The sequence below is a fragment of the Emydura macquarii genome, unplaced genomic scaffold (genome assembly GCF_026122565.2).
Source record: "Emydura macquarii macquarii isolate MOO-44397 ecotype Brisbane River unplaced genomic scaffold, CSIRO-AGI_Emac_v2 contig_2768, whole genome shotgun sequence".
In the NCBI taxonomy this organism is placed as follows: domain Eukaryota; kingdom Metazoa; phylum Chordata; order Testudines; family Chelidae; genus Emydura; species Emydura macquarii.
In genome coordinates this window covers 42,686,430-42,701,994 of record NW_027132905.1, presented here as the reverse complement: position 1 = coordinate 42,701,994, position 15,565 = coordinate 42,686,430, and the positions used below count along the sequence as shown (strand labels likewise).

Genomic DNA, 15,565 nt, shown 5'->3' with positions numbered 1-15,565 from the left:
ATGCCCCGGCAGGGTAGTGACACACTGGCTTGTCTAGCCGAATGCACTGACTTCAGTGGAACTTTTTCAGCCACCACTGTAACTGAGAGCAGACTTGAGCTCCGTATCTTTTTAAGTGCATGTCAATTCCTTCAGGTCAGTCTTGCTCCACGATGGCAAGAAACGAAACATGGCCCTCAATGCAGCTTTGCTTTGGCAGCAAAACGCTGGAATCCATTTCCTCCTCCCCAGAGGCCCATGCAGATGACCAAATTGCCCTCTCCCCTCCCTGCCTGTCCATCCACTTCCTGACTCATCAGTACAAAATCAATACTGGGCTTTGTCTGGGACTCAGCTGGGCATTTCCTTTTAGACAGCTACAGGACGTGCAAGCTAAGCAACCCACTTAGGCCCTCGGGATGGAGAGATTTAAGCAGACTCCACTGACCTCCCTCCCACAACTCAGCAAGTTTCTGAGTGTTAATATTCCACAGGAAACAGCAGATTTGTTGTATGAAAAGATTCTAGGGTGTTTCTACAAGGATCCTATAGCCCTCCTAGCTGGGGCTAGGCCCAAAGTCCATATATAGCCTGTATCTCATGCTCCCCACCCTACGCTACTTTTGATACAGGTAACACAGGTGGCCCAGGTGTTTCTGAAGCCATTCTCCCTAAGACTGTGGTCTTAGCATATTTTAGAAGCTAAACAGGGATCATCCGAGTCATAACTTGGAAGGGAGATGTCCAAGGAAAACACAGGAACTGGTGTTGCTAATTCACTCTTCCCTTTTCATTAGTACTGAACCATGGCTCCCGCAGAGATCGAAGGGGGTTATATACTGCGTGAACTGGGGCTGTTGATTCAGCCACAGGCATTCATTCCTGTGGCTCGCTAGCAGATGAAGGATGTCAACATATTCTTCATCATCATCATTTTTGTTATGTGACTTTTTTTCTTCCTTTTCCACTGGGAAAAATAGTTCATATAACTGGCCGTTTGTAATGTTAGGGATCATAAAACCGAGGTTTTACTGCAGCACCAAAATTTTTCCCAAAAGATTCTTCTCTCATTGCTTAAGTTACCTTGATGGAGAAGGCAAATCTGTTCTTTGTGCTCACTGAACAGGTTTCCTTTAAGTAATGGTCAAGGCACAGGGCATATTCCAGGGTTAGTAACTGGCTGGGAGACTGGCTGGCCTGGGAAATTGACATTTCTTCATTTTTCACTCAGGAACACCCAGGGCCATGATCTTTATTGTGATTATAAAGCAGGCAGGAGATAGTCAAGTGGAAACACTGTTAACAATTCCTCTGTTACGTGCAAATAATGAGCAGACAGAGGAAAAGTTGTTGGTGAATAAATCATGGTGGAAAAGAAATCAGGCCTAATTTATTTGATGGATATCTTCGACCACCTGTAGAGCAGGTACAAATAAGTGATTCGCCAAGGAAGGGATAAAATTCCTCAGATAAACTCCTGCGAGCTGATTCTCAAGGCTTGTCTACACAGCCCCATAGTTCAGACTACGGGGGTGCGAACTGCCACGCATACCAAAGGGCCGTGCTATAGCTTCCCCCCAGAGATGCTGCTAGCACTAAAAGGGACGTAGCTCATGTTAACATGGCTCCAGCCCGAGCTCAAACATTTGCCCAGTTATTTTTAGTGCCATAGTGTGAGCCAAAGTCTGTAGACCGGTGCTCTGAGATTCGCTGCTGCAGGTTTCTGCTTGCCATGTGGACATATCCTCGGTGCCTGACCTTGGGGGAGTCACTTCACCTCTCCGTATTTCAGTTTACCTATCTTCAGAATTAGGATGCTAGTACCAATGTCTCGGAGAGGCTTTGTCAGGCGTGACTAATAAATGTTTGTGAAGCCGTTGGCGGTCCCCAGATGGCGGGTGCTAGGAAAGGGCAGAACGTGAATCTTTAAAGAAGGAAGAGGATCCTTCTTTATATCTAATAACGCCATTTTTAATAGCTCCCATGCTGAAGGGACATCCATCCCTCCCCATAGGTAGCCCTCAGTTTATTCATCCACCCATCCCCATACATTATCTATCTATCTATCTATCTATCTAATCATGCAGTGAAAGGCAGTTTGGTCTCCCCACCATCTGCACCTGTCTATAGGACCTCAGTTTAAAGAGCTTTTCTCTACCCCTTTGGGGAGGGCTGCAGGGATCTCGAACCAGAAAGCAGGCAGGACCTCTCGTACGCTGCTTGCTGGAAATTCATTCTGTGCACAGGAAGTCAGATGTGGGGAAGAGAAGGGCAGTTCCCGGTTCCCTCCTCTTCACTCACAACCCATTAACCTAACGCACTGGGGTGTGATCTCCCTGTGAATGAAGAAACGGCCCTTCAGCCAGCCCAGCCCTCAGGGAACAAATGTCTCCATCCATCCATCCGTCTGTTGGCTGAGTTAAAAGGGGGGCGCTGACCATCTGGTGGAGCTGGGCAGTCAGGCGTGCCTGCCGCCTCCTGGGGAGAGGTGGAGGGGAAGCCCACTGGGCAGATGTGAGAGCAGAAAGAAGTGTTTCGGGAGGGATGTGCTGCCACTGCAGCATCTCCAGCCGCTGGGGCTCGCCAGACGCTTTGTCCAGCTGGTGAGGGCAGGGACAGGAGAAGGGAACAGAGAGGGAAGGGACGAGACGAGGGAAGGCAGGGAGGGAGCGTGGGAGAGATGCTGGGCTGCTCTAACTGCTCTGCAAGCCAAATCTGGCTTCACAGAGTGAGATCCCTGTGCTACATGACACTGTTTTTATGGGTGGATTCATGACAATAACATGCTCTGGGAACAGTCCCTTACACTCGAGGTCTCAAAGTCCTTCACAGGTATTAACCAATTAAGCCTCACAACAACCCAGGGAGGTAGAGAAGCATCACACGGGGGGGGGGAGGGGGGGGGAAACTGAGGCACAGGGAGGTTAATATTTGCCCAGGGATATGGTAGATCAAGAACCCAGGAGTCCTGATTCCTGATCCCTCCGGCTCAAAACACTGGACTGTAAACCAGAGCAGGAACCACCCCGCAGCTTCATCCAAGCCAAGCTCCGTAACACGACTGCAAAAAGATTTAACCGCGTGTAAGCCTGCTGCCGCCTCTCAGCGATGCAGGCCCATTACACTTGCATCGCTAGCTTCTCCTGCAGCCGCGGCTGTGCTCTGCAGTGCCCAGGTGGCTGGGATTGCCTCAGCTAGGACCCCTGAGTTGCTGAGAGCTCAACACTCCTCATGCCAGCCTGCAGACCCCTTGGGACTCACCCTCTGCTGTATCAGTGCATGCTTGTGCTCCATCTCTCTCTTCTCCACGGCTGAGTCGATCACCAGCTGGTCCAGCTAAAGACACGGAGGAGAAAACCAGAGAGAAAATTCAGTGAGATGGTTCCCACGCCCGGGCCTCCAACCATCTTGCCCGCCTCCCCTTCTCCGGGCTCACACCCAGCCATGCCAATGGCCTATGTCCCTGGAAGGGAGGCGAGTTTCCCCAGTTCCCGTGAGGCTGCATTTGGGTGGGCACTAAGAGATGGTGCAGCAGCTAGCGGCCCAGCGCTGGGACCTCCTCCCAGAACGTGGGATTTGAGGCGATGCTCTATCACCGCCCTAAGGCCCAGGCTCTGAGACCGGGTCCTGAGGCATACCGCTATGAGATTTCGCACTCATGTCTGCACTGCGTGGGCATGCCCACCGCACTGTGAACTCCCAAGCCCTTCCCCAGTGGGCCCGGGGTACAGTATAAAACCCGGCCTAGATTCTTTGGGAGTCACCACATCTTGGGTTGTTCTGGTCAGGAATCTGGAGGGAACGTCTCCAGTCCATGCCCTACACTTTGGCAAGAAGGATGCAATACAAAAAAAAAAACCCAGGATGCCTTGTGTTTGGGAAGGCTGCCCAGCCCAGCCCCATGGGAGCTCTTGCTTGGCCCAGTGAGGAGATGCCCAGACAGAGCCAACTTCTTTAATTAAGGCTGAACTCCTGGCGGAAGAATCCCCATGACAGCCACGTTCCTGGCAAAAGCAGGTTCCGAAGCATTCCCGGCCCGGTGCTAGGGCTTTTGTGGCAAAGGGTTCACCACAGGAAAATGGTCAAGAGAACCCACCGCCCCCTCCCCGCCATGCTCTCACCTCGGTGGCTAGTTTTTTCATGTAGGGATCAAGCTCATGAAGGAGGCTGTAGCCCTGCTGGAAAAAGGTGTACTGGGCGTGCATGAAGGACAGCATCTGGGGAGGGGAAACAAGGCACATTGTCAGAATAGGAGTGGAGCCGTCGGGAGGGGAGGATATGCAGGGCCCCCCCTCGCACCAGTAGAGTACCAGTCTCAGTGCTGGCCTGGGAAAACAGCCTGAGCAGACACAAGCCTTGCTGAAAGAAATCTCTTGGAGCCCCTCCCTCTTCCCGGTCCAAAGCAATCCCTCGGGTCACCCCGTTGCCTTCTGTAGGGTGACACCAGGGATAAAGCTAGCCTGTGGGGAGCTCTTCTCCATGCCAATCATGGCGAAGGAGAGACCCCCTTCCCTCACAGAATAAGATGCTTTTGTGAGTCAGCCACTGGGCTCGGACTCAGGAGACCAGGGTTCTAATCCTAGCTCTGCCACAGACTCCCTGTGTGACCCTAGACAAGTCACTTGATCTCTCTCTCTGCCTCTGTAAAATGGGAATAATAAAATGGCCCTTCCTCAAAGGGGGGCTGTGAGGACACATGAACCATCGGTGAGCGGCTCAGCCACTCTGGGAACAGCGGCCATATAAGCACCTAGGTAGAACATCTCATTTCTAACCCGTACATATCTCCTGCCAAGGCTCAGCAGCATCACCTCTCTCTGCAGACATCAACGCGTCCTCTTTCCCACATTCTCTCTCTTCCCCTGCACCTTCTCGCTCTCCAGGCCTCCTACCGCTAATCTGACTAAGCTTTCAGGTAGTCCCCCCCACCCCACACAGTGATAATGAGCCCTTTTCTGCTACATCGCTGTCACTCCTCTCTGACAGCCCTCACCCTTCCCCAGGGCTGGTGGATTTTTTTTGTTTCTTCGTGGTGCCCTATTGTTCCAGCACCCCGCGGTCCACATCAGCCTCCCTGCCTGTGTCAAACAGTATACAGGATCTCAGTGCCGGGGATGCATGTGGACGTGCATCTGCCTGGGTGAAACAGAGCATGCAGGACTGCACTCCACTGAGTCACCGGGGTACAGCAGGGAAAACTTCATGGCGGTCTTACCGCGTCCAATATTTCAAACTTCTTCTTGGCTTGGAGGACGTTGATCTGTAAGGGAATCAAGACAAGAAACTCAGCAGCAGCAGCAGCCGCCCATGGGCAATACTTAGCAAGCAGCACCTACTACAGCCACCCTAAACAGGCAGCAGCCATGGGCCTTAGACTGGCCCATTCAGAGATGTGGACATTTCCAGATAAGGGCCAGGGTGTAAAAATTAAAGTCCCTGAGTAACATTTTCAGACTTAGGCTTTTAGGGGACGGAGGTGCATTTGAAGATGTTGCCCCCTTTGTGTAACTGCAGATAAATCAGACTAGCTGGGACACTGTTCAATACTCAGCACCCGTGACGTCGACACACATTCCAAATCTGGTGCGCTACAGCCTTGCTTCCTCCTCGCAGCTAGATCGAGTGGAGCCAGAGCATGTGCTGGCTCAGGGCCCCCCGTTAGCCCTAGGTCAGCTGGCCAAGTTATCAGCGCTCACGGTGCCTCTAAAATAACACACGTCGTGATTTACAAAGGAAACCAGTTCAGTGACTTTAGCACTCGGGAAAGGCACCAGCCTGACAGACTGGAGACTGAAGTTATCCTCCGCTTATCCTCAGAGCACAGGCAGCAGCTGTGCAAACTTCCCCTGCGTGGCCCCCCAGTCTGCCTCTGACGTGTGGTCACTTCTAAGGATGAAAGAAGGGGCCTTCAGTTACGCTCCATCCTTAGTCTAGCACCATGTTTCCGTGGTCAGAGAAGCCCTACAGCACCATCTAGTGAGGCCATCCATGTGTAGCTTCTGAAACGTACTCTGCAGCTGCTATAACACCGCTCTGCAACACACAGTGTTAGTGCTAGGGCATCTCCGTTCCTGTGTTCCTTCCACAGGTGCTGCTCCAGTGGGGTTCCAAGACACGTTCCGACATCTCTCAGCCTGCTATGGCAACTCTGATCGGCAAAATCCCAGCTTTAATCCCCATTATAAAAGACAGAGCATGACGCAGCCGGTTCCTGTGCTGTCCTTTTATCTTTGGAGACCTGCCGTATGTCACTCATGCAGAGAGTTGGGTGGGCTCTCAGCTTAATCCTTAATTAATTTAATCACAAAATCATGGCACCTTTTGGAGCAACCGGCAGCCTTTGCCCAGAAAAGGCCCAAGGACCGGAATAGTAGAGGATGCATGGCGAGTTGGCTTCAAGGTAACGGTAAGTGCTATAAAGCATCTCTTTGCACGGTGTCTGGATCTATGAGTCAGCACCATGTCACGAGATAACAGATGCCAAAACCAGGGGGGCAAGACTGTTGCAAAGCTGTTTGGTTGGGGAACCGGTGCAAAGGCTCTCAGGGCCAGTCAATTCTTGAAAGTTCTGGTGGTGGACCACAAGTCAGGAGATGAAAAATGCTTCTGAGATTTAAAAAATATGAAAGGGAAATGAAATGTAAGAGGCTGCAGAAGAGATTCGAGTTAGTGACACCTTAAAAATAAGAAATGAATAGCATGCGGTTACATAATACCTTTCCCATGGATCCTATGAGCAAGTCTGGGAAACCTTACAAGTGCTGTAATTAGCACTAAAGAGACTGTCAAATGTAGCAGAAGATTTCTATGGGGATTCAGCTGTCAGTGTCACGAACAATATGTTACCATGACAGCTGCAAAATAGGTCCCGGTGCGTTAGTAACTCATTTATAAATGTGGCACCAATTAGCGCCGAGGGTGCTGCGCTTGGAGCAGTTGAGACTAGGTGAAAGTTACGGGCAAATGTTTTCATGGATCGGGGACTCAGGGCTCCATTCTCCCCCATGTCCGCACTGTGTTTGGCGCATGAAGGCTTTATATCAGTGAGGATCAGGTTAGAGGAACTCAGCTCAGACACCACCCCAACCAGTCCACAAGGGGAACTCTCCAGAGCCATTTACAGCCAGAAACTGGCCTCTATGCACCGCCCGAGGAATGCAAAGGCGTCAGATCACACTGGAGAATCTGGCCCAGAATTGCAATTCTCTGGGTCTGAGCCAACTTTTGGATTCTTTTTTTTTTTTGGGGGGGGGGGGGGTGTGTGTGTGTGTGTGTACAAATATTCCTAAAAGCAAAGTTCCTGCATGTGGATTTTGAGCCTGTGGCCACAGTTTGTTTCATGATGAATGGAAATTAGTTTCGGGTGGAAGCGGGAGGAGCAGGCTTCCTGCTTTTCCCAGGCTGTTGGTCCAGGAAATGAGTGTTGAGTCTTTGCAGTGATGGTCTGCTGCTAGCGGAAGTACCAGGTCACAGGGGTGAAGATGTGCCAGTGGTGGCCTTGCTAAGACTGCTTCATGGCATCTGCACGAGGCCTAACGGTGTCTTTTTGCCAGATCTCTCTCCTCCACCGTGGATGCTTCTGTTAATTGTTTGGTCTTCTCTGGATATTCCAATAATAAACCAAAGTAGCCACTAGATGGCACTCCTAGGCCACAGAAATGCATATTGGAAAAAACAAATTAATCTGGCAGTTAAAAAATACCCAATTACTTAAAGTAACTTATTCATGCAATTCAATTTTGGGGGCGCCCAGGGGTCGGGGAGGGCCTTGGCAGATTTGCACAGTAGTTAATTAATTTAACTCCCAACTTTCCTTGATCACCTCACTGACAGATATTTGGGTGCTGGGATAATTCAGAGAGCTGACAGGCTCGGATCTGCTTTTCCCAAGGCAAATCACATCCTTGGTCAAGGTGAGAGGTACCTTAGCAAAAAAAAAAAAAAAAAAGAATGGGCCAGATCCCCTTTACACCCTCTGAGCAAGACTCCTCTTTTTTCCAAGGCGTTTGAAAAGGAATTGTCCAAAGGGGACAGAGATTTGTGAAATTGCTGCACTTGGGATGCAGATTTAAGTTATGTCAGGGGCCCCTAGTGTGTACATAAACATAAATAAAATGCTAAGCCTTTTCCATCTCTTCATGATGTCGCTGAGCCTAAAGAGGTGAAAAGTCTCCAGTTCCTCTGTCTGAGTCTTTTTGGGTGCATGGCTTTAGATCATTCCCCCCCAGCAGGACTGGCAGAGAAATCCCTCTGGATCGGGTGATGGCATTAGTGGAGCTTTCTGCCTTTGTCACCTATGGCTATTGGACTACAACACAGGAACTTCTTTCCCTAGTGACCTTGCCAGCAACTACAGCTGGATTTATCTCGAAACCCCAGACGCCAAAGAGCTACCATCCCTCAAGGTTAGCAAAGTACCCAAATTAAAGGGACAGCATCTCCTTTCCAACGGATGTGACATCATAAATTATCTCGTGATAACACAGAAGGTACTGTCAGATGGTCCCAATTTGGTGCTGCAGGGAATAAGGGCAAGTGGAATGACACATTGATCAATATTAGCACTGAATTTTTTCAGTTTATAAACCCATTGCCTGGAAGGAGTAACCTGATGTCAGCTGACAAAATCTGCAAATGAGACAACAAAACCTTTGGCAGAGGGAAAAGGATAATTGTGGGGGCAAAAACTATGTTCCTTGAGGAGATTTTTAATGCTAAAAAGAGTGTCAGTCAAGGGAATTAATTTAATTTTTCTTCATAAAAAATGATTGTGACATTTACCATTTCAGCTAGACGGGGATTTTTCTAGCAATAGGCATACACACACACATGTGCATGTCCACACATGCAAACACAGACATACACACATATGTGCCCACAGGTTTTCCTTAAAGAAACTCTCTGTAGCAATGGGCTGTGACTCACAATCAGAAGGTTAGGGGGGAAAGCATTATCGGAGGCATTATCTCTCTTTCTTGCTTTGGCTAATTGCACAATACCACCTTGTCAGCCCTATCCAAGAGTTCTGCAGATCAGAGAGGAAGAAACTTCTGAGAGAAACCTGCTTTCCCTTAGGCCTTGTCTACCTTGGGATTTTGCCAGGCTATCGACGGCAGTTATAGATATAGCAGCCCCACCAGGAGGTCTGCACCAGTGGAACTTACCCCACTATGCCAAGTAAAGGGTGGTTAGAGCAGATCTAGGGCACATTGTGGCTTTCCTGGTTATCCTTGGGGTCGCAGAAGCACGGCTACACCATGGTTGAAATTTGGGGCAAACCCTCATGGTCTTTGGTTCCAGGTCTGCTCCAAACACCTTTGACCTGGCCTCACCAGATCATGCATTGGCTTTGAAGAACTTTCCAGGGATTCTCTGCCATGTGAGGCAAAGGGTTAAGTGTTGGATATTTTCACGACCAGGTGCCGTTTAAAACCCAGATGTCAGATACCTCTCTCACATCCACCCACCCACAGGCTCCTCTATTCTCGGCTGATGGACACTCTGCATTTATCCTGGGCTCGCCTGATTCTATGATAGGAGGACTGGATGGAGCTGTAGGCTAGAACCTCACCTGTAACACGTAGTCCAGGGCCAGGTGTCGGAAGCACTTCCTGGTGATGGTCAAAGTGCCTGTTGCTTCTTCTACCTCGTGGGGCTTGTGCCGCGGCGCTTGTGCATTCTTCACCAGAGAGATCTCCATGTCCTCTCGCACCTTGTCAAATTGCTTCTTCGTCTCCTTGAACTTCCGGACATCACTGGAACCCAAAAGAGCAGAAAGGGAGAAAACCACCATTACAGGGCAACCAGGACAACCAGGGAATCCGCATTAGAACACAGCAGGGATCCTGGGGGTGTATGATCTCTCTAATGGCCAGATCCTGCCCTCACACCATACTCAGGGACCCCACTCAGTTCTGCCAAATTTGGGGTTGGAAGGAATTTTCCCTCAACTCAGATTGGCAGGGACCTTCGGCGGTTTTTGCCTTCCTCTTTGGCAAGGGGGCCTGGTTGGCCTGCTAGTATTATCTGAGTATATCTCTTCTAATCAATTGCCTGGCTTTGCAGAGACCTCCGGAATTGATGGCACCTCGGTGTCTCCTATTCTGTGCCTGTGGCATACAGTTTAGTCTCTGGAAAACTGAAATGTTTTGATCTCACTAAAGTCTTTGGCTTAATATGGGAGTATCTGGGTGACACGTAATGGCCTGTGATAGACCGGTTTGACTAATGGTTACTTCTGGCCTTCAAATGCCATGAAACTGTGAAACAGAATCAGGAATCTGATCCAAAGCATCTCCCTTCGGATGCAAAGAATAACACGCCACTTCAAAGGCATCCCTTAAAAAAAGCAAGAGGCATCTCCAAGGCCAGTACCCAGACACCCACACAACCCTAACAATATTTTCCACCTGCTTTGGATTGATGGTGGGACGTTTCATAATGTGCATTACAGAAAACAGTCAAATTAGATGTCACCAAAATACTACAATGGAGCCTAGGAAAACACCATGGAGCCAGCCGGTTTTCCTATTTAAAATTCGTTGCCCGGCCAAGCACACTGTGCCCATACGTGTATCGCCTTTGACCTGCCAGCAAGATGGGTTTGTTGATTTGAGGTGTAAAAATGAGAAGTTTCATTTTTTTCAGACTTTGTTGCACTCTTGTCCCCAGCACATTTATTTTCTTAATATGCAAGTTGGGAGATATTGGATCCATAAAGTGAACTTTATGAATCATTATTAACCTCTGTAGAGCTCAGCCGACACTGGGGCCCCACTGTGCTAGGTGCTGTACAAACATAGAGCAAGAGACATTTCCTTTCCTGAAAAGCTTACATGAGAAAGAAAGGGTGAACAAAGAGGAAACAAAATGACTCACCCAAGGTCACACAGCAAGTCAGTGGCAGAGCCAGTAATTAGAACCCAGGTTTCTCAAATTCCAGTCCAGAACCTTTTGTACTAGACCACCGTGCCTCCTGAAGGGCACAAGGCAAGCTTACTACCTTGTGTTCAAGTGCTTCTGTGTTCTGACACATCTCAGGTATGGCATTACACAGCATAGTTCAGGTCGACATGCTGGCTTGCTTACAATAATTACACCAAATTAAACGTTTACACAAATGCATTTGTACTTAAATGATGCTCTGCAAACATAGGAATCACATTACCCATCGCTGAAATTCAGTCACTTCTGGGATGGAAAACGGACCTGGTTTACACTGCTTAGCAACACGACACTTTAGAGAAGGAGGTGAAGGAAAATACTATAACCAACAGAAACTGCCCTGCTTTGGATTTTGGTTTCTGCCAAAAGTGCCAGGGGGCCTTAAAAACACTTTCAGCTTGAAATCTAGTCAATTAAATAATAATAGTTACATAGTAACTGCCCCTGCATCCCCCTGACAACATTTGGGGTTTTATAAGCTTTTCCTAATTTTCTAAAAGATTTCACCCCTTGTTGTTTTAAGAAAGACAGACATGAAAACCAAGAGAGACTGACTGCGTATACAGGGTGCAAATGATTATTACAAACTGCAAAAAACAGAGAAAAGTACCATTTTAAAGTTCTAAACTCAGTTATATCGATCTCGGGTGTTTCCTGTAAAATTAGCAGGGGAGTCATTTTGAAGTTGGATAGATCTCAGTTTTGAGTTGCATGATCACAAAAGAACTAAAGACGAGGGCTCTGAAACCTCAGCTGGTGCAAATGGGCACTGCGTCATGGCAATCAAAGGAGCAATGCTGATTTACAGCCAACCAGCAATGCCAGTTTACCTCAACTGAAGACCTCACCCAAGGGCCTAGTTCTCCATTGCCGTGCACCTTGTGATGTCATTTACACCAGTGCCAAGTGGATATAAAATGTACCCGAATCAGACACCTGGGACTGGGGTAAAAGATGGCATGAGGTGCTGGGCAGAGGAAAATCAATCCCAAAGAGCTCCGATGATCCCTGTTGCGAATGCTTTGGAGTGGCATCGACTCATAAAACAGCTGAATCTGGCCCAAAGAATCTTCCGTGCGCAGGTACAGATGTTCCCTGCAAGGAGAGCACAGAGCGGCTGGCGAGGCGTCAGCTGCATGTTTCCCAGTGATTTTAGTGGAGTCGGTTGGATTAGTTCTCCTAAAAGTAAGCCCATCTCCAGCTGGGAAATTCAGAGCACGTGATTCCATTCCTAAAGCCTAGCTCTGTTCACCAAGCTAGCGCCCTTGCGTAGCACTAAGAATCACCTCTGGAGTGCCAGGCATTTACTTCTTTACACGGGCCAGTCTCATTGATATCAGTGGAAGTCACGGAATGAAATCGTCCACGCACCGTGCTGAATGGGCAGGGGTTAACGTGTGAGACAGAGAGGGGGAAACCTCTATTTCCAACCTGGAAATTATTCTGTGCAGACAGAAACTCTCCTTGGATACCTACACACAGCAGAGTGTGTCTGGACCATGAACTGGGAGAGCATATCAATGGAGAGATGGGAAAGAAGAAGCTACGAGACGGGGCTGAGCCAGGGAATAAAATCTAGATGATATTAACGAGCAAAAGTGATCAATAAGGCCTTCAACTTAACTTTTCTCTGCCCCTCCCATTGGAACTGTGCACTATGACACGCGTGCACACACAAACACGGCCTGCCCCCATTCCCCCCTGTTACACGTAAACATCTGCACCCATGCCCGTTGGTTGAAATTCAAGTGCCACGGACTTCTCCGTGAAAACTACCCCTTCTTGATCTTAAAAATATCCCCTCAGACTCTATTATTACCACAGCTGGTCTCTTGCCAGCGGGCTTGGCATGGCCAAGTGGCATGGGATCTCACCGGCCCAACAGCTGGAGTCAGGCCTTCCACTCAGCTATTATTATGGCTGCCAACAAGCTCCCTCCTGAGCCAATGCTAAAAATTAATGGCATGGCTTCCCCTCCCCCTCACCAGGATAATTAGCAAAGGAGAGCGTGAAGGGAGAATGGCTGCTGTCTCTTTACTCCCCCCTCAGTCCAGCTGCACAGGTAATAAGCCACATGGACTGTCAGGTTCTGGTCCCAGGCAGATATCTGGCTGCCAGCCACAGGCTTCCAAGTGGCCCGGTGGAGAGTGGAGGAGCTGGACCCATTTGGCATGAGAGACCCGGCTGTGGCAGCTGGAGAAGGGCTGCTGGCATTGCATGGAGCAGGGCATGGCAGGAAGGGAGCATTTTGCGGGGCTCTTTGAGTTCGGAGTGGGGGAAACAGGTGATTTTTCCTAATCTGCAGCAAGGGTGTCACCTGTCAGGCAAACCCACAGCCGGCCTTGCAGGAAGCCACTTGCCCTTCAGTGTCGATACCCATTAGAAAGGGGTCAGAGTCCATGGGAGGGCGTGCAGGAAAAGGGCAGGCTGCAGCCTACAAGTAACCAAGGGGCCTGGCCCTGCCCCATCCCGCCCCAGGGCAATTTAAAGAGGAGCAGAAGCTCTGCAGGCTGCCCATGGGCAGGGGTGTCTCTCGCAGGCTGCAGAAAACCCACCTGACCAGACTCCGAGACTTGCTTTGGTGGACTTTAAGCTGCGGGGGCGCTGAATCGGGGTCCTGATGAACTGTCTCTTGTAATCACTCCTGTCCTGAAACCTTATTAAAAGGGGACATGCTATTTGGTTAATGTGTGTTGGCTTCTCCTTGAGCTGGGCTGCGAAAGCAAACCTATTGCTGCCCCAGTTGGGGGAAATTAAGATGTGGCACACCCACACCAGGTGGGCAAGGGGACAAGTGGGGATGGCCCAAGCCTTTACAGAGGAATGGAACTGGAGATGGCCTTTGCGCTGGAGAACTCACAGCTGGCTGGTGGTTTCCCCTCTCCTTTACCTCCAGGACACTCCTTATTCTCCTGCCAGCTCTGTCGTGTGACAATATTTCTGTTCAGCTGAGGGGTTTTCCAACCCCTAACTACTTCCCAGCATGCCCCGTCCACTGCTTCCTTCCCAGCATCAGTCCGATTACATGAGGCTGGATCCACACAGCTGCCTCTGGGAGGCTAGTGGTGAGGAGAGAGCAGTGAAATCTCTAGACTGCAGAACCCACATATTAGGTAGGGGATGGTCATTCCCTTCCCTAGCACATCACAAGGCTTCTGACGAACAAAGCTACACCTTAGCAAGGACTCTCTGGGGGGATGTGTGCGCAGGGAGATGAGACAGGCTAAGACTGTGGTGATGGGACTGAAAGCCTTTCACCTCCAGGTGTACATCTGCACTGTGGCTGGAGCAAGCCTTCCAGCCCACATGTGCAGACACTGCTCTAGTTCCGCTTGAGCTAGCGCGCTCCAAATAGCCATGTGGATGTTGCAGCCTGGGCTCGCCACCTGAATCTGGACCCAGGGTGGTGGACCGGCTCATCCTCAGGTGGCTAGACCATGCCGCCACGTCCACACGGCTATCTTTAGCTCTGCTCCAGCTAACCCAGGTCTGTCTCTCCGCTGCAGTGCAGACATACCCTCTGCCATCCAGGCTCGGTGAGCAGCGACTGCAAGTCTCTGATGGGTGTTCAGTAGCTAGTGTGGACGGAGTCTGGCTGTAGCAAGGTGCTGTGGCCGTCCCTGGAGCCTGGGCCCGAGGAAGGGTCATGACGCCCCTGCCGGGCCGTGTTGCCAGCCTACACTGGCAGTCTCAACACAATCCCTAGTGGGCAGGAGTCCGCATTGCAAAAACTGCCATCAGGAAGGTCACTAGCTGGCCCTCTGAGCAGGGAGACAAGGCCCGGATGGCCCAGCAGGACTGACCTCTCCTCTCGTCCCAAGAGGTGGCCCCTCCATGTGGGGATAGAGGCACAGGAGTGGGGCGTGGCACTGTTCACACGGGGCCCGATCCATGGATAAACAGAAGTCAGGCTCCGTGGCTGTCCAGCCAGCACTGAGTTCAATCACCCAGCACTGTCAAGGGGTGAAGAGAGCAGGTTAGAGGGTGAACATCACCCTACAGGCTGTGTAGAAAATGACGCATGGCGTAGTTGCTGATGCTTCCTTTTCAATTGTCACAGCCAGGAAACTGCCGACGTGGCCCAGGGGGATTCTTTAAAATGATCCCGACTGCAGAAACCAGTTCAAATACACAATAGCAATTTGAAGATCAAAGAGCCAAAGCCTGTGATCGCGGGGTCTGATGGGCGCAACAGGGGGAGAATAAAACGCAAATACGCTGACCCAGCGACAGCCCCAAAATGAAGGTGAAATTCCCCCTTCCGGCTGCCAGGATTTAAGCAGATTAAATCTGAGCTCATCAGAGAAATGATTAGACAGAGATGGGGGGGGGAGTGCTTCGTGGAGGGGGGAGGGGTCAACCGTGGGCCCCCTCCCACCAAACCACCCACAGCTGCTGATGGATTCTGCCTCAATTCCCGTTCCCATGGAAACCAGCTCCCACTTAGCTGAAGGCCGCCATTGCCGGGCTGACCTATATTCAGCTATTTGGGATCTCATGCTGCACTTGGTACGGCCCATGGGCACGCCGGGGAGGGGGTGGGGACAGCCTGGGTAGGCAGAAGAGATTCTGTTCCCCCCCCCAAAGGAAAGAGGTAAACTTGGTCTAAGTTGCAGGCCCTCTACATCCAGATGATACCCAG

At 50.2% G+C, this 15,565-nt stretch overlaps 1 protein-coding gene across 1 annotated transcript in view; it reads right to left on the bottom strand.

Annotated features, from left to right (window-relative positions):
- ACAP3 (ArfGAP with coiled-coil, ankyrin repeat and PH domains 3) overlaps positions 1-15,565 on the bottom strand; it is a 147,253-nt gene that overhangs the window by 33,242 nt on the left and 98,446 nt on the right. Inside the window, exons 6-9 of the mRNA XM_067567264.1 lie at positions 9,551-9,734; positions 5,195-5,239; positions 4,101-4,196; positions 3,241-3,315 (exon numbers count right to left, since the gene is read on the bottom strand). Coding sequence (XP_067423365.1) covers positions 3,241-3,315; positions 4,101-4,196; positions 5,195-5,239; positions 9,551-9,734 — 400 coding nt within the window. The remainder of the gene's footprint in view (positions 1-3,240; positions 3,316-4,100; positions 4,197-5,194; positions 5,240-9,550; positions 9,735-15,565) is intronic.